At 49.1% G+C, this 23,747-nt stretch overlaps 1 protein-coding gene across 1 annotated transcript in view; it reads right to left on the reverse strand.

Annotated features, from left to right (window-relative positions):
* Positions 1-1,594: 1,594 nt before the first annotated feature.
* The window catches only part of PPP2R2C (protein phosphatase 2 regulatory subunit Bgamma), a 167,142-nt gene continuing 144,989 nt past the window's right edge, over positions 1,595-23,747 (reverse strand). The window contains exons 7-10 of the mRNA XM_056855689.1: positions 13,647-13,811; positions 10,467-10,636; positions 3,097-3,188; positions 1,595-1,886 (exon numbers count right to left, since the gene is read on the reverse strand). Coding sequence (XP_056711667.1) covers positions 1,595-1,886; positions 3,097-3,188; positions 10,467-10,636; positions 13,647-13,811 — 719 coding nt within the window. The remainder of the gene's footprint in view (positions 1,887-3,096; positions 3,189-10,466; positions 10,637-13,646; positions 13,812-23,747) is intronic.

The raw sequence follows: 23,747 nt of genomic DNA on the forward strand, positions 1-23,747 counted from the left end.
CAGGAGAGAATGATGTGAGTTGCTTTGGGTCCCCGCTGGGGAGAATAGTAAGGTGGTAATAGAACGTGCCATCAAGCCACAGCCAATTTATGCCAGCCCCATCGGGATTTCAAGGCAAGAGACCAGCAGAGGTGGTTTGGCATTGGCTGCCTCTATAAAAAACCCTGGACTTCCTTGATAGCCTTCCATCCAAGTACTAACCAAGGCCGACCCTGCTTAGCTTCCAAGATCTGATGAGATTGGGCTAGCCTGGGCCATCCAGGCCAGGGCTAAAAGTGGGGGTTAACTACTGAAAATAAATACATGCATCCCTACCAAATGTTTCTGCTTGCAGGTGTGCTATTTGCTACTGCAGACAAAACACTAGTTGGCAGCAATAACTTTTTCCTTGCAATCCAGGTGGGAACTGGGTTTAAAGTATCCATGTGGAACTTAGTTCTCTGCTTTCACTATAGCCTGCTATCGTAACAAGGACTTGTCCAGTGGATTAGCAAACCGAAGCAGGAGTAGAAATTAAAACACACACAAGAAGGCAACCTGTAGCAATCTTGCAGGGCTTTGCAGACCTGGATCATCACACAATCAGAAGGGGGAAATTCCAGCTGATGCTTTAACAGAATCATATCTGCCTTCCCTCAATAGGTTCTCGCCCACTAGTTCTCAGGAATTCTGACCGGGTTTCTGCTGAGACCAACGTTCTGGCTCCGTGTCACTTAGACTGGAGACCATACTCAGGTCTGAATCATACAGGAGGCACGGAAGCCTCCAGGCGGGGAATGGGGCTGTTGTCAGTGGTAGAGACCCTGCTGTGCATGCAAAAGGTTTAATCCCTGGTGTTTCTATTTAAAGGATCTCAGGTGCTGCAGAAGATTCTGCCTGAGACTCTGGAGAGCAGCTACTATTCGCTAGTACAATGACTCAGTAGAAGGCAAATACATATGTTCAGAAGCCTCCACCTTCTTGTAGCAGCTATAGCCATTTCAGTCCTCTCGCCGCATCAAGGCGATTCTTCGCGTAGTACCAACAGGGAAGTTGCAGCTGCATCTTCTGTTCTGGTTTTGCAAAAGAATCCCTGCAGTGGTGGAAGGCAGATGAGTGTGCAAGCAGCAGCAGGAGAGAGGGCACTGGCATGGAGCTACTCACCTGATTATCATAACTGTCAGAACGACAAATGGAGTCTTCTGACCACAGACGCTTCCTGAATGAACCAGGCCTTGGGTTTTGGTCTTGCTCTGACATATAGTGTCAGAGTCTAGTCCCGATCTCTACTGCAGGTGCAAATGATCTTTCATAAACAAAGGAAATCAAAATAACCCATGGTGAGTGAAACTGAAGCAACCTCTCCTTAACAAAGAATTTATGTGGACATATTTGCAGCGGTGTCCTTTGCAATCATGACTGCAGTGAATTAAAACATTTTCTTGTACAGGCAAGAGTGGTCATTAAAGGGGGGGGGGAATCCATCCCAGCCACACCTTGATTTGTTTGAGAATAAATTCCACTGGATTCAGTGGCCCTGACTTCCAAGGAAAGGGTTCGAATGGTGACCACGCCCTTCCAACGTTTCCAAGGCTTCTTTATCATAGAGTCATCCCTAGTGCATGTCAGAGTTCATTTTATCTTGAAATATGTACAGATTGTTTGTGGCGGCGATGGCAATAATATTCTCTGCTGGGTGCCATGCCGTGTGCAGGATCTTCTTGGTAAAGTCCAGACTGTCAACGCTGATGTCGTCTTTCCGTCGCTTGCCTCCCACGCACACGCGGCGAGGTTTGAGAACGGCTCTCGGCTTGCTGCTTTCGCGTGAGGCCTCCAGAGTGACGTCACGCTTGGTGTTCCGGTCAAACATTCGGAAGAAGTTGTTGTAGGCCCCTGTCATAATAACACTATGGAGGAAGGAAGACAGGAGAAGGGTTAAGGAGTGGGTGGAGGGCGCAGTCTGCTAGGAAGGTCTCCATAAAGCCTCCCTGAAAGGAGCCGGGTCTTACATTTCCCGGTGGGACTGTGACAGGCGGACGCACAGGGGGATCCGGCCTTTAAAACTCTACCTATTCACCATGTCTGCCTCATAATCCCGCTTACGTAGCACTCTCATAGTTCTGGCTTGAGACCAGGAGTGTTGGACTAGGGTCAGGGAGACCCGGGTTCAGATCTCCACTCTTGCCAGGGGAGCCTGCTGCATGCCCTTGGACCAGTGAAGCACCCTCAGTCTAAACTACCTCACAGGGTTGTTGTGCGGATAAAATGGAGGAGGGGAGACTGATGTGAGCCATTTTGGTCCTCATTGGGAAGAAAGGCGGGGTATAAATGAAATAAATACATAAATACTTCAAGGTAATAACTTGGTGTAGACCAGAGGTTCCCAAACTGTGCTCCATGGGGCACTTGGCGCTCTGCAAAACATCTAATGCTTCGTGAAGAGAATGGAAAGAAAAACACTACTGTCATTCAGTTTAGTATATAGGAGCTGGGTGAAAATTAGTGCTCCTTGACAAATTTCTCTCCTGAAAAGTGGGGAGAGATTGGATAGAAATCCTCACTTTTAGGTTATCACAGTGCGCTTGTGAAGCTTATCCCAAGTTGAAATGGGCAACTTCTGATATGATTATGAGAATCTTTGGGCCAGATGTCTGTGATGTAGCACAATTTGACTGTGATTTCCCCCAAAGAGCTAGTTCAGTCGAACTAAAAGAGCTTCCTCTTTTGCTCTCAGAAGCGAAACAGGGTTTCTTGAGGTTTGACAGGGAGTGTGCCATAAGCAGTTTCTGGGAAACAGAAAGGCATCAATAGGAGACAGCCTAAAAGAGCAAAAGGGGGGCATTTCAAATGCCTTTTTTTTTTTGCTTATATCTCATTGTCAGGGGGAAAGGTACCCTTTTATCCCACCCCTCCAATTTACTCTGCTCAGACTACTAAGCTCTACATGGCCGGGTCACTGTCGCGGATATAAATGCCCAAGAAGGATTCTGCAAAACATCCTTTCAGCGTTCATCGTAGAGATGCACAAGTGCTTCTTTCTATGTCCTGTCAGTTGCGCATGATTTATTGCTGATCAGAGAGATTAAGTCAAGAGTGACAATTAGAAAGACAAGTTACCTGTCAGACCCGTTCCATGCACATTCAAACTTGTCAAAGATGCAGTCGTTTTCATAAAGGGAACACAGCTTGCTTCGAAGGTAGTCGTGGACCTGTTGAGGAGCAAAAGGCAACTTTCTTATCCCAAGCTTACACCCCCCTCCCCCCTTCCAATAAGTCACTGGCTTCTTAGGGCATAGTGTAGATGGATGACCTCCATTTCTTCAAGTTGCAAACAAACATGAACAAAATAAACCAAACAGAAAATATTTCTAGAAGTAACCTTGTCGATAGGTCATGTTACGGATGCAAGCGCATCTCTCCCCATGCCATGGCTCCACTGGAACATTTACATTTTGTTCATATTTATGAATATTTTAAGCTTTTGTACCCATTTTCAGTTATAACAGGAACATTTACATTTTGTTCATATCATATGTTGAATCTCGTCTCTCCTTTCCAGTTTTCTAGCCAGCTAATTGGCAGGCCATCTACGGCCAGGATCTGCTCCTCAGCAGGAGGGACTTTAAGTGTTCCTGCCATCCTGGCTCACTTTCCCCTCCATCAGGGTTGTTGCCAACCTCCAGGTGGTGGCTGGAGATCTCCCACTATTACAACTGATCTCCAGGCAACACAGACCAGTTTCCCTGGAGAAAGTGGGCTGCTTTGGAAGGTGGGGCTCTAGGGCCTTCTACCCAAGGGATCCCACTGCCCGAGTGGTTCTCCTTTCTTTCCTGAGCCCCTGATCTCAGCAGGAGCTCAGAGAGGGGAAATCTGGGCCTATCTTCTTGAGGTTGGGAATCCTACAGAAGTGTTACCTTCTGCTGTTGTTTGGGGAAAAGGAGGGCCGCACAGCCTCTTCTACATACATGACTGATCTTACCTGTTAACCAGTACGCAGAGCTGAAGCCAAACCAACCAAGCATCCTCAGGGTGGCATAATGTGCAGGTGTCAGATAGGGCTTCTGACAGCTCCGTCCTCAAACAAGATGGTTCCCCCGCAAACAAAATGGAGTTCTCCGTGCACTCCTTCCCCCCGGTTTTGCACACGAGCTCTGGCCAGAGATTTACAATTGTATTGGGACCCGCCCGTGTAAATCTTTGATCTGATATCGGGTCCCACACACAAAGCCGAGAGCTCGGCCATCTCCTCCACTGATTGCTCATGATTGTTTCTGTTTCAGTTTTACTTAAGTTGTTACCGGCAGGATATGACTACATTGTCTCTTTGTTTCTGTAACCCTATTGTATCAGCCCTATAAATGTATCCCCACTCCCCCTGTCATGTATTCCAACCTTGCGTGTCTCTTACTGAAATCACTGACTTCTGAAATAAATCTTTGAATCGCTGCTCTGCCTGGATTGAAGGTCTATGGCTGAAACGCTGTGAATTTGCTGGAGCCTGACATTAGGTTGGAATCCATCTTTTTTATTTTCTACTAGTTAGTTCTTGAGGAAGATGTTCCCCCGTTCGACCCGATCCGCCAAACTGATCCGGCGGTACGAACGCCTCTGCCTGTCGGAACAGCAGGGAGTGGTCCTGCCCTGGGAGGAGGCAGCCCCGAGAGGAACAGATCCAAGCCGGGAGGAAGTAACCCCGGGAAGGAGCCCCGCAGAACTTGTAGAGGGGGCACCACGGATTGCCGGACAGTACGTCCACCAATCAACCACGGGGCCAAACTTCGATCTCCTATATCGAGGCCCGCTGGAGGACCTATACTCCAGGGAGGAAGAACTGCTCCGAGGCCGTGCTGCAGTCACCTCAACCCCGTGCCCCCGAGAAGAGGAACGCCGTCTTCTGCAGGAGCAGAACCACGACCTGACTCGACAGAACTGGGAGCTTCAGGACTAGCTGGAGATCCTAAGGAGGGGGATGACGGCGCTAGCAGAGACGGTGCTAGGACTCCGATTGTCCATCGGCGCTGCGACTACCCTCCCCGTTCATTCTCCATGCACAGTCGCCCGGGACCTGCAGATTTCCTTTGATGGGACCTGCACCCAGTTACCCCACTTTCTACTGCAACTTTCTGGCTTCATGAATGATCAGGGTGAGACTTTTCCTTCCGAAGAAGCCCGGGTGCGGTACGCCATTGGGGTTCTAAAGAAGGAGGCAGTAGAGTGGGCAGTGGCAGCGACAGAAGTTAACCCTGGACTTTTGCGCTCCCTCTGTGATTTCCTCGAAGCGCTGCACCGCCGGTTTGAGGACCCTCACCGGGCAGAGAGGGCCAAGATTGCTATGCGCAGATTGAGGCAGGGGTCCCAATCTGTGCTAGAATATGCCCAGGAGTTCCAGTCCCTGGCATGCAAGGTGCGAGAGTGGAGCGAAGCCACCAAGGTCCAACACTTCTGCGAGGGACTGCGCTGGGAAGTGTTGGACGGCTGCCTGACTCTGGGAGACCCTGACACTGTAGAGGGCTGGATCCGGCTGGCAGGGCAAGTAGAATACCGCAAGCTGACCCTGCAGTTCACCAAGGATCGCCCGGGGAGGGAACCCCCCTCCAGAGGCCCGACCAAGGGGAACACTGCGACGGAGGTACACCGAAGCGAAGGGAATCGAGGCCGTTTCCCGGACAAGAGAGCACGCCGCTTCAGAGAGGGTTCCTGTCTACGTTGCGGAAGGATGGGATACTTCGCCGCCAAGTGCACCAGCGGATCGCCCAGGCAGGCGACAGACAAGAAAGCTCTGACCGGCTACCAAGTTCCGGACCTGAAGAGGACGGAGGGAACACCCACCCGGTGCGGAACGGTGGCATTAAGCGCGGACCTGGAGCCTGTCCCGTGTGAACATCACTGCTGTTCCAGAGATGTCTCACCACCAAAAAACGAAGAAAGCTTCCTGTGAGTGAACCGGCACAGGAGGCTACTTTGCAAGAGAACGAGCCATTTCCGACCTGGGTGAGTGACCAGGGAGAGACTCTACTGGTACCTGTGGTGTTAAAAAATCCCCAGGGAGGGGATCCAATTGCAATAGTGGGCATTCTGGACTCTGGCTGTTCCAGGACTTTAATAGACCAGGGGGTGTTTGACCGATTGCAGTTGGGGGCGGTGGAATTGGATCAACCCTTGCGCTTCCGCCAGATGGACGGAAGCGACCTCCAGGGGTCCCCCGTTCATTTGCGCTCTGACCCAGTGTTGTTGGGGGTGGGAGATCACTGGGAGCAGATCAGCCTTACCATTGCTCCTGGGATCGCTTACCCAGTGGTTCTGGGAAGTAACTGGCTGGCGGGCCACAACCCCAGCATTGACTGGGCGCAGCGTCAAGTGGTTTTTGAGTCTCCGCAATGCCGGTGGCATTGCCGGGAGGACATGCCCGATGGGGGGAGGGTGACGGCTGCGACAGCAAGCCCCGTGATACTGTCCCCGGAATATCAGGACTTTGCGGATGTCTTTGAGGGGAAGGACTGTGACTTGCTACCCCCTCACCACACTACGGACTGTGCCATTGAGCTCACTGCAGACATGAAGCCCTCCAAAGCTTGGGTTTACCCCATGAGCCCCCTGGAAAAGACTGTGTTGCGGGAGTTTCTGGACAAGAATCTGGCTAGGGGGTTCATCTGCCCATCCAAGGCCGCATTCTCCTCACCCTGCTTCTTTGTAAAGAAGAAGGGGACTTCGGACCTCCGGTTGTGTGTGGACTATAGGGGTCTCAATGCAGTGACTGAAAAGAATGCATATCCCATCCCCCTCATCCCTGACCTTCTCAGTCAGTTGCAGGATATTTTCAAAACTGGACCTGGCAGAAGCCTATTACCGGGTCCGGATTAAGGAGGGGGACGAGGCGAAGACAGCCTTCTCATGTTGCTTTGGTCTTTTTGAGTTTAGCGTGATGCCGTTCGGGTTGTCTGGAGCTCCTGCTTCATGCAACTCATCAACGAAATTTTACATGATTTACTGTTTCGGGGGGTTATTGTGTACCTAGATGACATTTTAATCTATTCTTGGGATCTGGAGGAACACCAGAAGTTGGTGAGGGAGGTACTGCGCCGACTGAGGGAGCACCACCTATACGCCAAACTGTCCAAGTGTGCCTTTAATCAGGACAAGCTTGCTTTCCTTGGGTTTGTAGTGTCTCCCAACGGGTTAATCATGGACCCCGAGAAGGTCCAAGCGGTTCGAGACTGGGAACCCCCCTGAACCCATAAGCAGGTTCAGCAATTTCTGGGTTTTGCAAATTTCTAACGGGGATTCATCCCGGATTTTGCCGAGATCATGGACCTCCTTAAGACCAAGGGGAGGGGTCAGGTGGCCACGGCTGCTAACTATCAGGTGGCGTGGGACGACCACTGCCAGGCAGCGTTCGACTTACTAAAGAGCCGGTTCACGTCTAAGCTTATTTTAGCTCACCCCGACTGTTCTCGGCCTTTCGTCCTGCAAGTAGACGCTTCTGACAAAGCAATGGGAAGAGCGCTTCTGCAGAAGGACGCTCAGGGGAAGCTCAGATCTTGTGCCTACTTTTCCAAAAAGTTCTCGGGGGCCGAGCTCAACTGGCTGATTGGGGAAAAGGAGGCCATGGCTATCAAACATGCCCTCATGGTTTGGCGCCAGTTCTTAGAAGGGGCAATGGTGCTGTTTGAGGTTTGGACAGACCACCGAAACCTCGAGGCCATCTTGGGGCAGAGGAGGCTCTTGGCCAAACAACTGAGGTGGGCGGACTTTTTCTCTAGATTCTGCTTCACCATGAAGCATGTTCCCGAGAGGGAGAATTGCCTGGCGGATGGTCTCTCCCGCATGCCGCAGTACGACTGCAGAGTCGAGCAGCCGCTTGGGTCCCTTTTCACCCCAGAACACCTGGGCTTGGACCCGGAGGGGGCAAGCGCAGGAGTTCTGACCCGGGCCCAAACCCGGGCGGCGCCCCCCACCTGCCCCGGTACTTCTGCAAGGTGACACGAGTGGTGCCACTCATCCCCCAGGGGTTCGGACCCGGGCCTGTACCGGACCTCCAGCAAGAGGGAGCACCCGATGCCTCCCCCCCCCGGGGAGTCCGGACCCGGGCCCAAGCCCGGGCGGCGGGTTCTCCGCCTCCCCTGGCCCTCCCGCAGAGGGAGGCTCATGATTCCCCCCGCTCCCAGGAGGCTCCTGGAGATCTGCCCTCTGCTGCAAAGACCAGGTGGGAGGAGGCTCTTCACGAGGAATGAGGGGAGGGTCCCCTTGTGGTGGAGGAAACTGGGACCCCGGAAGGAAGGACTTATGTTCCCCAGAAGCTGCGCCGGGAAGCGCTAGAATGGAGCCACAGCTCCAAGACGGGGGGGTCACTTTGGTTTCGTTAAGACCCTACACCTGGTACGGCGGCGCTTTTGGTCGCCAGGGATGTGCCAGGACATAGATGGTTTCGTAAGGTCCTGCCCAACGTGTGCTACCAATAAACGTCTCATGGGAAAGCCCCCTGGACTGCTGAAACCCCTGGAGACCCCGAAGGCTCCCTGGCGGGTGATTGGTATGGACTTTGTAACCAATCTCCCTCCTAGCCAGGGGAAAACCGTGCTCTGGGTCATCACGGATCTGTTTTCTAAGCAGATCCACCTTATTCCGTGCGAGGGGTTGCCCTCAGCCCACAAGTTGGCCCGCCTGTTTGTTCAACAGATCTTCCATCTGCACGGTTTTTCTCGGAAGATCGTGAGCGACAGAGGCTCGGTGTTCCTGTCTAAATTCTGGCGGGCGTTTTTGGGAATTGTGGGGGTACAACAGGGTTTGTACAACAGGCCTATCACCCCCAGACAGATGGGCAGACGGAGAGGGTGAATGCTGTTGTTGAATGGTACTTGCGCTGCTTCACCAACTATCACCAGGATAATTGGGTCGATCTGTTACCCCTTGGCGGAGTACGCCTATAACAACTCTGTGCACTCTGCTACTGGACAGAGTCCCTTTAAGACTGTCTATGGGATAGAATTCGACCCTTTGGGGGCGGTTCCCCTCCCGCCGGGAGGCGACCCTCTGGAGGTATCTGCTTGGTCTAACACCGTCAGAAATACTTGGCCGGGAGTTGTTAAACAGTTGGACCAGGCTAAGGAATGGTACAAGGCGCAGGCTGACAAACACAGAGCGTCTCAGTGGGATCTTGTAGTCGGGGAAAAGGTGTACCTTTCCACCAAGAACTTAAAGTCCCTGCGTCCTTGTAGAAAACTTTGCCAAAAGTACGTGGGTCCGTTCACTATATCCCGAGTAATCAACGAGGTCACTGCTGAACTGGATCTCCCCAAAACTTTACAGGGAGTGCACCCTGTGTTTCATGTTAGCCTACTGAAACCCTTTTCTCCCGCCCCTGATTGGCACCCCGAACCCCCAGAGGCAACACCTATCATGGTGCAGGGGGAACAGCATTTTGAAATTTCTAGGGTCCTGGACTCCAGGCTGCGGAGGGGTCTGCTGGAGTATCTGGTACACTGGAAACATTTAAACTCGAGTCACGATGAGTGGGTTGTGGCAGAACACGTGAACGCTCCCTCTCTGATCACCGAGTTCCATCGGAATTGTCCCGACAAGCCTGGGAACCCGGGGAGGGGGTCTTTGGAGAGGCGGAATGTCAGATAGGGCTTCTGACAGCTCCGTCCTCAAACAAGATGGTTCCCCCGCAAACAAAATGGAGTTCTCCGTGCACTCCTTCCCCCCGTTTTGCACACGAGCTCCGGCCAGAGATTTACAATTGTATTGGGACCCGCCCGTGTAAATCTTCGATCTGATATCGGGTCCCACGCACAAAGCCGAGAGCTCAGCCATCTCCTCCACTGATTGCTCATGATTGTTTCTGTTTCAGTTTTACTTAAGTTGTTACCGGCAGGAAACGACTACATTGTCTCTTTGTTTCTGTAACCCTATTGTATCAGCCCTATAAATGTATCCCCACTCCCCCTGTCATGTATTCCAACCTTGCGTGTCTCTTACTGAAATCACTGACTTCTGAAATAAATCTTTGAATCGCTGCTCTGCCTGGATTGAAGGTCTATTGCTGAAACGCTGTGAATTTGCTGGAGCCTGACAGCAGGGCACTGATACACCACAAGGGCTCACCTCATGCCCAACTGTTATGAGTCGTGGGAGGTTTCTGGTACCCCCCTTGGGCCCACACCATCACCAGCTAGATCCAAGGATGTGGGGGTGGATTGCTATACTTTGCTTGAGGTGATCAAACCACTGCTTTGGGCACCAAATTAAAGTTATTTTGGGTTAAACCAAGGCTAGTACTAGTTTTATATCCCAAAAATTGTCTAAATAGACTGACACTAACCGCATCAAGCCACAGAAAACTACAGCTCTAGGAATGGCAATAGCATAAATTAAATTATAATAGCAAAAGTGTTCTCACAAGCAAATTTTCTGTGTTGTGTTTAAAATATGTGCGCAACTGCAGTAGTCATGGAACATTCCAATTTTAAAAAACAAACACCACACACCTGGTATGTTTCTACAGGCCTCGTTTCCATATTCAGATCCCAAACTTTGACGGTGAGGTAATCTCTTGCTAACATATATCGGCCACTGTGGCTGAATTTGACATCCGACACAGAAGAAATTATTTCTGAGAAAAAGGATCGGCTGCAGGGGTCTTCTGGTTCTTCATAAACTGGGGAGGACAGGAAGAGGGAAACTGAAGAAGACTATGCAGAGATTCTCATGGCTGTCTTTCATTTCCCCCTGGCCTTTTCAAACTGTTCATAGCAACAAACACAAACATTCTCAGCCCCAATGAAAGACTTGCTTGCCTCCACATTTCTGCAAAGAAATTAGTCAGGTGGGAACACTTAAAGTAAGGAAGGTGGGAAAAAGAGTAATGCTGTACTACTATATGGGGGCCCGATGTCTGTAATAGGTTCCCCAGTTCCAAGGGTGAAGCTATTATCTGAAGTGTTAGATGCAAGGTCTTAACAATAGCTACTGCCTAAAGAAACAGATCAACAAAGCCAGAATGGTGTCCAGACACAGCCTGCTATGAGACTGATCCAAAGAAGATAACACGGCACCACTGATGGTCAACTAAGCCCCCAGCACAAATCAGTTCAACGTACTATCTAGGACAGACTGAATATTTGTGATAACGATCTCGCTCACATGCCCACAAGCCTTAGGTGGCAGGCCTTTCCTTGCTCCCAGACAGCCTCCTAACCTAAAACAACTTCTCACCATCTAACAGAGAAACAACTTCTCACCATCTAACAGAGAAACACCTACATGCCCACTCTGTCCCCATATAAACCAATGCTATGATAGGACCCCAAAGTATCAACGGTTCCATCTCATCTTCTTGCTCATCCTCCAATGTAAAATATGCCATCATGTATCAACAATGCCCTTCGGCTCTCTACATTGGACCAACAGGCCAGGCAGTCATTACACAAAAGACACAAAGCAAAATATTCAGAAACCATGGGGAGAACATTTCAGTCTTACAGGACATTCTGTCACTGATCTTAAAAGCCTCTATTCTCCTCCAGAAGAACTTCAATGGGAAATTTAACACTATCTCTCAGCCAGAGCTTAACAGGGATTTGGGATTTTGAAGTCACTTTAGGTGTTAATATCTTGCATTTCCCACCCCATGTCATTGATTATTCCAGCTATCCCTCTGTAACTTCCTATTGGATCTGTTTAGCATACTTCACTCTGCACTAGATTTTATATTTTGCACATGTATAGCAGTTGGAAGAGTTTTGTTACCAGCTGTTTCATCAGGTAAGAGTGCAAAATCAGAAATTGTTTACTTGAGCATTCAGTGTATGTTGAAGTCCTATTGAATCTGAAAGACCCAAAGCACCCTGGTTTAGAATCATAGAGTTGGAAGGGACCACCAGGGTCATCTAGTCCAGCCCCTGCACAAGGCAGGAAATTCCCAACTACCTCCCACACACACACACACAGTGCCCAGAAGATGGCCAAGATGCCCTCTCTCTCATGATCTGACTAAGGTAATAGAATCAGCATTGCTGACAGATGGCCATCTAGCCTCTGCTTAAAAACCTCCAGGGAAGGAGAGGTTACCACCTCCCAAGGAAGCCTGTTCCACTGAGGAACCACTCCAATTGTTAGAAAATTCTTCCTAATGTCTAGATGGAAACTCTTTTGATTTAATTTCAACCCATTTGTTCTGGTCTGACCTTCTGGGGCAACAGAAAACATCTCCGCTCCAACCTCTTTATGACAGCCCTTAAGTACTTGAAAATGGTAATCATAGCACCTCTCAGTCTTCTCCTCTTCATACCCAGCTCCTTCAACCTTTCCTCATAGGACTTGGTCTCCAGACCCCTCACCATCTTTGTTACCCTCCTCTGGACACATTCCAGTTTGTCTACATCCTTCTGAAATTGTGGTGTCCAAAACTGAACACAATACTCTAGATGAGGTCGAACTACAGCAGAGCAAAACTACCACTTTGCATGAATGGACACTACTGTTGATACAGCCGAAGATCACATTTGCCTTTTTAGCTACCGCATCACACTGCTGACTCATGTTCAGTGTTTGGTCTACTAAGACCCCAAGATCCTTTTCGCACACACCACTGCTAAGACAAGTCTCCCCCATCCTATAATTATGCATTTGATTTTTCCTACCTAAATGCAGAACTTTACATTTATCTCTGTTGAAATGCATTTTATTGGTTTTAGCCCAATTCTCCAGCTTGTCAAGATCATCCTGTATCCTGGCTCTGACTTCTACCATATTTTCTACCCCTCCCAATTTAGTATCATCTGCAAATTTAATAAGCATCCCCTCTATTCCTTCATCCAAATCATTTATAAAGATGTTGAACAACACAGGGCCCAGGACAGATCCCACTAGTCACTCCTCTCCAGGTGGAAGAGGATCCATTATCAAGCACTCTTTGGGTGCTCTCTGTCAACCAGTTACAGATCCATCTATCAGTAATAGGATCTAAATCACATCCACCCAATTTGTCAACAAAAATATTATGTGGGACCTTATCAAAAGCCTTACTGAAATCAAGATAAACTATGTCTTTCTCACTGAGGCCTTTTATGCATGGGTTGTTTCTGTCGTGTTCACCCCCTGACATATTCAGGGCTTCATTTTCATTATGCTCATTTATGCTCATTTGGATCTTCAGAAGTCACTTCACTTTCCCTCCGCGTTTCCAGGATGCTGTTTTACAACAAGGCTAACGCCTGTGTCGAGGCCAGTTCAACTGCTACTCCAGTGCATGGTTTTAACTTTGGGTTTGTCCCCCCATGCCCAAATTGTTGCTTCTCCCTCCCACTCATCCTCTCCTCCCTCCCACTCGTCCTTCCTCGCCCTCATCCAAAGTCTCCCCTTGAAGCCATTTGTAAGTGCACTAGTGAGAGAATGCTGGAATACTATGAGGCTGCTTATTTGGTCAGTTTCACAGCAAGTGGTCAGTGCTGTGAACACCAGCATTGCCTCCTGTGGAACTATACATCCCACATTTTTTGTTTTTGAGCCATAATGCAGCAGAAAGCCTTCTGGGAAACTACCAACTTCCACATGTAACAAGTGAACACATTTGCTGCTAACACTGTGCCAATGAGTAATCTCTGCCTACAGTGCACACATGTGCCAGCATTCAGGACGTTCAACAGAAATGCCCACCAGTCACTTACGTTTGGAATGCTTGTCACAGAGAGCGGCTGCCCGCATGTCACAGAGCCGGAGTGAGCCTTTGCTGCTGCTGTAGACAAAGAGATTGCAGTGGTGGGGGTGGAACTCAGAGGCTGTGATGACTTCGGTCAGATCTTCCATGTTGGCTGGCTTGATGTCTACAATATCTGAGCAAGAGTATAGTTAAGGAACCAGACGTTGTTCAGAAGAAAGCGGTCGTTTTACTGGCTTTCAAAATATCTTTACCCATTTCTCTTTGTATAAAGATTTCCCATGGAAAATATTATTTGGATATCAGTTTCTTATGAAAGAACAGGAAACACAGCTGATCCCATTTTATAGCAGGCTCATTTATCCATGCTCCCTTTGTCCACCCACCACATTTCATACAAACAAACATGCAATGTCACATCAGTTTGTAAGTAAAAGCAAACTAAAACAAGCAGGAAAGAAGACCTTGCAAACGATGACTGAACTATGAATTATAATTATTTTTTTAAAAAAACATACACATTGTTTTATAAAGCACTCAGGATCTTGCTCTTGGGCTTTGGATTGGAAGACACTACATCCATTTCTAACAACATGGCCATTTGCTCCAAGCAAAGCTATAGATAGTCATTGAGAGGCATTACAGTACAGTATCCCACAGCTTCATCGGGTGACTGTCCTGATCAGGCGTCTGTCCCTAGCACCCCATAAGGAAACTTATCCAGACAGCTAGCTCTGAAGCAGTAATACTTTATTAGGAGCAAAATGACAGATTAAAGAACTGACTACCTACAGGCAGGTAAGGCTGATAATGGCGAACACAGGCAAGTTACATGCTTAAAGGCACTACGGGCTGAAAAGGTAAACATCGCTAGGCAACCCTGAGATAAGCGGTTTCCAGGAAGACAGACTAAACAATACCACAGCTGCAGTAAACAGGACGAGCGAAACTGTACACATACGTTCACAGGCATGAGAACCAAGGACTCGACATGTAGCCAAAACCTGGCCTAATTCATGTCAAGAGCCTTACTCCAGCTAAAAGGCAAAAGGCCTGACAGTGACGGTTCTGAAGGGAACTTGGAACTGATGTCTGATCGAGGGGCCACTTCCTCCCCTTCAGTGAACCAGTCAGTGAACCCAGCTGAGACTCCTCAGGGTGAAGTGTTGGAGTGCGAGAAGGAGCCAATATAAGGTCCTCATCCAGGTCGATCAGTTCCTGGGGTGAGGGTTGCAGAACCTAAGAGGTCTCGTCCAACTGCTTAGGTCAAGACAGAGTCTAGTCCATGTACTTCATCTTGGCTTTCTTCAGTGGTGGGTCTGGTGTGAGCTCAATGGACCTAGAGTCTGGATTAGAGTCTAAGTGGTATCCAAAGCTGGAACCGAATGGTGGGATTATACCAACTCTGGCCAAGAAGAGAGCTCCCAGTTTTGATGTTGTATCCCTCTTTACCAAGGTTCCAGTAAAAGACACAATCTCATTGATTAACCAGATTTTTCCAGAAGATATAACAGCCTTATTTCACCATTGTTTGACAACAAGTTATTTCCTATGGGATCAAGAATTTTATGAACAGATTGATGGAGTAGCTATGGGAAGTCCACTCAGTCCAGTAATAGCAAACTTTTACATGGAATATTTTGAAAAGACAGCATTAGAATCAGCACCTTACAACCCTACAGTCTGGTTCAGGTTCGTAGATGATACATTTACTATTTGGAGCCATGGTGAAGAAAAATTAATGGACTTTCTAAACCATCTTAATAATATCCATCCAAACATTCAGTTTACCATGGAAAAGGAAATTGAGGGTAAACTCCCATTTCTTGATACCCTTGTCATCCGTAAAACAAACTTTCAGTTAGGTCACAAGGTCTACCGGAAACCAACTCACACAGATCGCTACTTACACAAAAACTCCAACCACCATCCCCAACAGAAAAGAGGAATAATCAAAACATTAATGGACCGTGCAAGACGGATCTGTGAACCACAGTTTCTCAAGGAAGAAACTAATCATCTAAATCACGCACTGCTAGCAAACGGCTACTCCAAGAATGAAATCAGCAGGGCCATTAAACCAAACAAAAATCAGAAAACTCAGGAAAAACAGTCTCCCATAGGAAAGGTATTATTGCCATTTATTAAAGGAGTCACTGATAGGATGGAGAAACTTTTGAAAAAACATAACCTACAAACAGTGTTTAAACCCACCAAGAAAATACAACAAATGCTACGATCAGCAAAAGGCAAAAGAGACCCCCTCACCTCTGCAGGAGTATATTGTATACCTTGCAGCTGTGGAGAAGTTTACATCGGGAACACAAAACGCAGCATACAAACAAGGATAAAAGAACATGAAAGATACTGCAGACTTGGCCAACCTGAGAAATCAGCAGTGGCTGAACATGGACTGACACAAACAGGACACAGGGTCTTATTCCAAGACACTGAAAGACTGGACAATTCTACCAACTATTTTGTCAGATTGCACAGAGAAGCCATTGAAATTCATAAACATCAGCACAACTTTAACAGAAAAGAGGAGAGTTTAAGAATGAATAAGGCTTGGCTTCCTGTTCTGAAAACCTCCAGACTAACAAAGACAACATTCAACAATAGCCATGCAGATTAGCTTTGGATTACACACATTAACAGATCACTTCAGGATACAATTGGTTCCATATTAACATACCATACCCTCATTAGCACATTATCTTGATACTTACAGGACAATGATTAGCACATTACTTTTGCAGGACAATACTCAGCTCAAGCCCAACCCCTTTCTGACTATATATTACTCTTCCTACACCCTTGACACTGAGAGACCCTGTCCTTCAGTGTTACTACTCTGAAGATGCCTGCCACAGTTGCTGGCGAAACGTCAGGAAAGAAAATTCCAAGACCACGGTTACACAGCCCGGATAACCTACAAGAACCAATGAACTCTGACCGTGAAAGCCTTCGACAATAAGATTTGTCAGCTTCTAGCAAAATCTAAAAGAGAGTGCTCCCCCTCCCCTTGGGGCATGCAGCCTTCCCGCCCAGCGGTCACATGACCCAAGGGGGAGCATTCTTCCCTCCAGTTCTCCAACCTGCCGCCACGGAACCAACCACTGGTCTAGTGGAAAGGTCCCACAGCAGGGAAGGAGGGAGGGATGTGTGCCTGCTTAGAAGATCCACCAGATGAACAACAGTTACAGGTAAGTGAAACTGTGTTTTCATCTGCATGGCTTCCTTGCAGTCCCACATTGGGAGAGTAGCGAGCTCGCTTACCAGGACAGTGGGTGTGGGACAGTCACCGAAATAAAGACTGCAGTATGGCACGTCCCACAGCTGCATCTCTCGCTGAGTCCACATCCATAGCATAGTGTTTCATAAACGTGGAAGGCGTGGACCAGGTGGCAGCCTTACAGATGTCCCGAAGATCTATCTTGGAAGAAAAGGCTATGGAAGCCGCATACGCTCTGGTAGAGTGTGCTTTAATCATAGGAGGGCAGTCTTGGTGAGCAAGATCATAGGCCAGTTTAATGGTTGACGTGATCCACCTCGAGAGGGTTTGAGGAGAAGCACGACGACCTTTACGGTGTCCCCCAAAGCAAACAAAAAGGTTATCGTACTTATGAAAGTACTGAGACCTCTTAATGTAAAAAAGGAGGGCTCTCAGATATCGAGGGAATGTAGCGCTCTATCAGCGTCTGAGGATGGGTGAGGGAAAAAAACAGGGAGGACAATGTCCTGTGTAAGGCCGATACGACCTTAGGTAAAAAGGATATCCTTGGCTTCAGTACCACCCTATCCAAGTGGAACTTAGTATAAGGAGGGGAATGTGAGAGCGCCGATAAGTCGCTTACCCTCCTTGCCGAGGTGATTGCGACCAAAAATGCCGCCTTAAATGAAAGTAGAGCCAGTTCACAGGTGGCTAAACAGAGGTCTCATGAGCTGTGAGAGGACTAAGGAGAGACTCCACTGAGGAACGGGAGGAGTGACGGGAGGATACAAATTAGTGAGACCTCTCAAAAACTTTTTGGAAAGGGGATGAGAAAAAACTGAAAAGGAGTCGATATCCGGATGAAAAGCCGAAATAGCGGCTAAATAAACTTTAATGGATGAATTAGATAAACCTTCATGTTTGAGGGTTAACAGATAATCAAACACAGTAGATAGTGGGCAAGTAATTGGCGAAACATCTTTGACCTTAGCCCAATTAGAAAAATGTCTCCATTTAGCGTCATAGGACTGCCGTGTGGAGGACTTCAAGGAGTGCAGTAAAACCTTAGCTACCCTGTCAGACCACTGCCCTGGGACCGCACCCTCCAGGCAGCGAATTGTAGGTCTGGGGGGGGAGTGGGAGGGATCATTCGGAAGAAGGATGTAGTTCCTTTGCGCAAGGGACATGAGCACTGCGAACCACGACCTCCTGGGCCAAAACAGAGTGACAATGATGGCATCTGTCTTGTCGTGGTTCAATTTGGCCAGGACCTTGTGAAGCAGAGGGAATGGGGGAAAGAGATAAAAGACAGCCCTGTTCCAAATTGCTTGAAAGGCATCCCCCAGTGAGCCCGGGCTGGCTCCCGCCCTCAAATAAAACCTGTGACACACAGAGTTGAGGTTTGTGGCAAAGAGGTCTATTTGCGGGTAACCCCACTGTTGGAATATTTGGTGGAGACAGGCGTTGCTTAAGGTGAGCTCATGCGTTTGATTGGGAAGGCGACTCAGAGCGTCTGCTAACGTGTTACTCTTGCCTGCGATGTGAATCACTACGAGAGTAGCATGGTGAGTTATGGCCCATTCCCAAATGTCGCTGGCCTCTTTGGAGAGCGAAACGGACCCTGTGCCGCCCTGCTTGTTTATATAATACTGGGCGGTGGAGCTGTCAGTAGCGATCTGAATGTGATGTCCATCCAGGTGCCCTGCGAATGAAGACAGAGCAAGACGAATGGCACAAAGTTCTAATAGATTTATGTGCAACCGGGATTCTAGGTGCGACCATGTACCCCATGACATAAGGTTACCATAATGAGCCCCCCCATCCAGAAAGGGAAGCATCTGTGAACAGGTTCCTCTCAGGGGAATGACAATGAAAGGGGACGCCTGAGAGGATACTGACATCATGTGCCCACCACTGTAGGGAGGAAATGACGTATCTGGTGATAGATAAGCATTTGTGCTGAGGATCTATGTTGAGCCTAAACGGCCGGAGGAACCAATTTTGGAGCGGGCGCATACAGAGGCGTGCATACTCTACCACAGCCGTGGTAGAGGCCTGAGGCCTAACAACTGTTGTATATGATAGACTGTCTGAAAATGTTTCCTAGTGAACCTACCCACCAGTTTTTGAATAGCATGACCTCTTTGTACAGGGAGGAAGGCCCTGGCTTGCTCAGCATCCAAACGCACTCCAATGAAGGTCTGCACTTCTGCAGGGACAAGTTTGGACTTGGAAAAGTTGACTAAAAGACCCAGATTGTTAAGGCCTGAAAGGACAATCGACTTGTGTGGCCAACTCCGACTGAGATGGACCCACAATTAACCAATCGTCGAGGTAGGGAAATATTACACCACCCTTCAGGGCAAGGTGAGCTACCACAACCGCAAGGCACTTTGTAAAGGTCCTGGGTGCCGTAGACAACCCGAATGGTAACACATTGTACTGGTAACATTTTCCATTACATTCAAAACTCAGGTATTGGAGACACTCTGTGTGAATCGCGATGTGGAAGTAAGCATCGTGGAGATCTAACACTACGAACCACATATGCCTGTCCAGGAGGGGAAGCACTTCCAGGAGTGAGAGCATACGGAATTTTCTGGCCTAATAAAGGCATTAAGGTCCTGGAGATCCAGGATAGGGCGCTTCCCCCCTTTTTATCCACAAGAAAAAAGCAGGAGTAAAACCTGCGGTTCTGGTCAGAAGATGGAACCTCTGCAATAGCCCCTTTGGAGAGGAGACTGTCAACCTCTTGTACAAGTAGGTCAGGGGCCGGTGTTGGAGAGCGGCCTAATTGTCTATATGGAGGTAACATATCAAACTCTATGAAGTAACCGACATTTATTATTTTCAAAACCCAGATATCGTTGGTAATCGAAAACAAAGCATGGTAGAAAGCAGACAGGCGATCAAGAAAACAAACGGACATGTCTAGTCATGCCTGTTTTGGCTTGTTAAAACGGGCCGGAGACCCTCTGGGGCCTTTGCAGACCCTAGGTTTGTTTTGGAACTTCCTTTAGTTTTGAGGGCGAGGAAAGGATGGGCAAAATGAAGGTTGTGTGAAAGAACCCTGAAAACGGTATGGGCAGGAAGGCTGGTTGGCTTGCCGGCCAAAGTAACGCCACTTAAAGTCGGGCGCCTGAGGGGTAATCCCTAGGGACTTTGCATTTGTTTTATTCTTTTTCAAGCGATCCAGGAAGGTATCCGTTTGATTGCTGAATAAGGACATCCCTTCAAACGGAAGGTCCTCGATACGTGATCTAGTATCATAGGGGAGCGCACATTGGCGTAGCTAAGCATGTCTGCGAATAACTATGGCGGACGCAATGGCTTTACTGGACGAATCCGCCACGTGGCGTGCCGCCGTGAGCTGCTGTCTTGCCAAAGACATGCCTTCTGATTGAATGGCTACCGCCAAAGGACGCTGGTCATCAGGAAGGATGGAAATTTGAGGGGATACGCGATCCCAAAGGGAGTATTGATACCTGGCCATGACAGCAAGGAAGTTTGAAATGCGGAGGCCTACCGCACTAGAAGTGTAATTTTTTCTAGCAAGGGTATCTAGTTTGCGACCCTCTCCTGCGGAGAGGAATGTGCTCCTGACCTATATTTACCAGGCAAGGCCTCCACTATGACAGAATTAAGTGGGGGGGGGTGCTGATAAAGGAACTCTCCACCTTCCCTGTGAATCTTATAGAGATTCTCTACTCTTTTGGTGGACGAGGGGACTGAGGCAGGCTTAGCCCAGTTGGTACGGACCACTTTGAAGGTTCCAAGCTGCCCTTTGAAGTGTGGTCCGATCACAAGCTGTCTGCAAAACACGTGCGCTGGGCGGACTTCTTTGCCCAGTTTCGATTTGTCCTAAAATATGTACCAGGGAAGCAAAACCTTCTCACTGACGCTTTATCCAGACTTCCCCAATATCCCACCAAGGTTGATCGGCCCACAGAGTTGCTCTTCACCTCTGCCCAACGAGGTCTGTCACCCACTTTGGCTGTACAAACCCGTTCTCAGACCTGATCCCCGGCTGAGCCGGCAGCGCCGCCCGCCTCGCTTCCTCCTTCCCCTGAGCGGCTGACAACCACAGTTCCCGAGGTGCGGGTGCCTGAGCGCCCCGTTCAGTCGCTCCCTGCTCCTGTGTCGGCTCCGCCCCAGTCAAGCTGCCCGCCGACACCTCTTCGGAGGGGATGGAAGGACTGTCTGATTCCTTTGCATTTGCTACGGAGACAGTTTTGGTGGGCGGGCATGCAGTCAGATGTGGACTCCTTCATCCACAGCTGCCCCATATGTGCAGCAGCCAAACGATCTCAGGGCAAGCCGCCCGGACTTTTACAACCATTAGAGACTCCTTCGAAACCATGAGAAGTAATTGCAATGGACTTCATAACGGACCTGCCCCCTAGAGGGGGAAAGACAGTTCTTTGGGTGATTACTGATTTATTTTTGAAACAGGTGCATCTTGTACCCTGTGCAGGTATCTCTTCCGCCCCAAAATTGGCCCACCTCTTTGTGTCACATGTCTTCCATCTCCATTCCTTTCCGCACAAAATAATCATGGACAGGGGTTCAAATTTTGTGGCCAAATTTTGGAAGGCTTTTCTTAAGTTGGTCGGAGTAGAACAAGGACTATCTAGTGCCTTTCATCCCCAAACAGATGGTCAAACTATTTATGTTGTTATGTTAATTACCATCAGGATGATTGGGTAGACCTGTTGCCTTTTGCTGAATATGCTTATAATAATGCGGTTCACCAATCCACAGGGTTCAGCCCTTTCCAGATTGTCCATGGTAAAGAGTTCGGCCCCGCTAGTCATGTTGATGTGTCTGAAGAAGAGGGGGGGCTGACGTGGATGGATGGGTATGTTCAATTCAAACAATTTTTGGAAGGTTCCAAGGTGCCCTTTGAAGTATGGTCCGATCACAAAAACCTGGAGGCCCTAACGGGGGCTCGCAAGCTGTCCGCGAAGCACATACGCTGGGCGGACTTCTCTGCCCAATTTCGATTCGTCCTAAAATATGTACCAGGGAAGCAAAACCTTCTGGCTGACACTTTATCCAGACTTCCCCAATATCCCACTAAGGTTGATCGGCCCACAGAGTTGCTTTTCACCCCTGCCCAACGAGGTATGTTGCCCACTTTGGCCGTACAAACGCTTTCTCGGACCCGATCCCTCCCACCGCCGCTTTCGATGGAGGGGGAAGTCCCACGCCCGGCTGAGCCGGCAGCGCTGCCCGCCTCGCTTCCTCCTCCCCCTGAGCGACTGACAGCCACAGTTCCCAAGGTGCGGGGGCCCGAGCACCCCGTTCTGTCGCTCCCTGCACCTGTGTCGGCTCTGTCCCCAGTCAAGCTGCCCGCCGACTCCTATCCGGAGGGGGTAGAAGGGCTGTCTGATTCCTTTAAGGAGACTCTCCTTCGCAGTTGTCAAGCGTGGCCAAATTTTGGAAGGCTTTTCTCAGGTTACTCGGAGTAGAACAAGGACTGTCTAGTGCCTTCCATCCCCAAACGGATGGTCAAACTGAACGGGTGAATGCGGTGTGGGAATGCTACTTACGTTGTTACGTCAATTACCATCAGGACGATTGGGTAGACCTATTGCCTTTTGCTGAATATGCTTATAATAATGCGGTTCACCAATCCACAGGGTTCAGCCCCTTCCATGTTGTCCATGGTAAAGAGTTTGGCCCCGCTGGTCATGCTGATGTTTCTGAGGAAGAGGGGGGAGCTGATGTGGCTGGATGGGTATGTTCAATTCAAACAACCTGGCCATGGCTGGTTAAAAAACTAGAGCGAGCTAAACAATGTTACAAGGCTCAGGCTGACAAACATCGCTTCAGTATGGAATGCAAAGTGGGGGATCTCGTCTATCTGTCCACCAAGAACCTACGATCCACCTGCCCATGTGATAAACTCAGTGCCAAGTATGTGGGTCTGTTCCCCATTTCCTGGATTATTAATCCAGTGGCTGTGGAACTCTCCTTTCCCAAGTCCCTGCAAAGAATCCATCCTGTGTTCCATGTCAGTCTTTTAAAACCGTATGTTCCTTCCCAAAAATGGCATCCTGAACCACAACCTGAAGTGCCTGAAATGGTGTGGGGGGGGGGGCATTTTGAAGTAGCCAAAATACTGGATTCTTGCATTCGCTACGGTATCCTTCAGTACCTGGTCCGCTGGAAGCATTTTAGTCCTGCCCAGGATGAATGGGTGCGCGCCTGTGATGTCTCTGCCCCCCGTTTAGTACAAGAATTTCATGCAGCCTACCCTCACAAACCCACGGTGGGAGGGTGAGGGGGGGTCTTTAGGGGGGCAGAATGTCGGGGGCAAGCCATGAGGATGGTATGCGGCAGTGTGATTGTGCTGCATAAACCATCCTACCGCATAAACTGCTTTCTTGGACTTGCCGTCTGCTGGAATCGGTTTATGGGTTTGCTGCAGGGCTAGAGCTTACATCGGAATCCTCCGTTTTAAAATCAATTTTCAGAGCCTTTGCCATGTGGGTTAGCTGTTCTGCGTATAAGCGAACATCTCCCGTAGGAGAAACTGGTTTAGAGTCCCCGACAGTGTCCTCGGGTGAGGGAACTGAAGCGTGGGATTCCTCATCCTCATCCGAACCAGGAGAGAAAGAGGCGTCATACTCAGAATGATCAGTGTCCCTTGATATGGAAGGAGACCTGGATAGAGGAGGCTTGCGAAGCGGCGCTTGCCTTGGATGGACGGGATCTTTGGACCGGTCATCAGGATGACGAGACGGCGTGTGTCGACACCGAGAGCCTCCGGAAGGCGAACGTGAATGGGAGCGACGGTAACGATGACTGTCGACCGAAGAACCCGAGTAAACTGAGGGAGTTGGGTATCGGCGTCGAGAAACATCCCTGCGCCGACGGGAGGGAGACCGGCTC

This window comes from Euleptes europaea, chromosome 9 (genome assembly GCF_029931775.1).
Source record: "Euleptes europaea isolate rEulEur1 chromosome 9, rEulEur1.hap1, whole genome shotgun sequence".
Classification (NCBI taxonomy): domain Eukaryota; kingdom Metazoa; phylum Chordata; class Lepidosauria; order Squamata; family Sphaerodactylidae; genus Euleptes; species Euleptes europaea.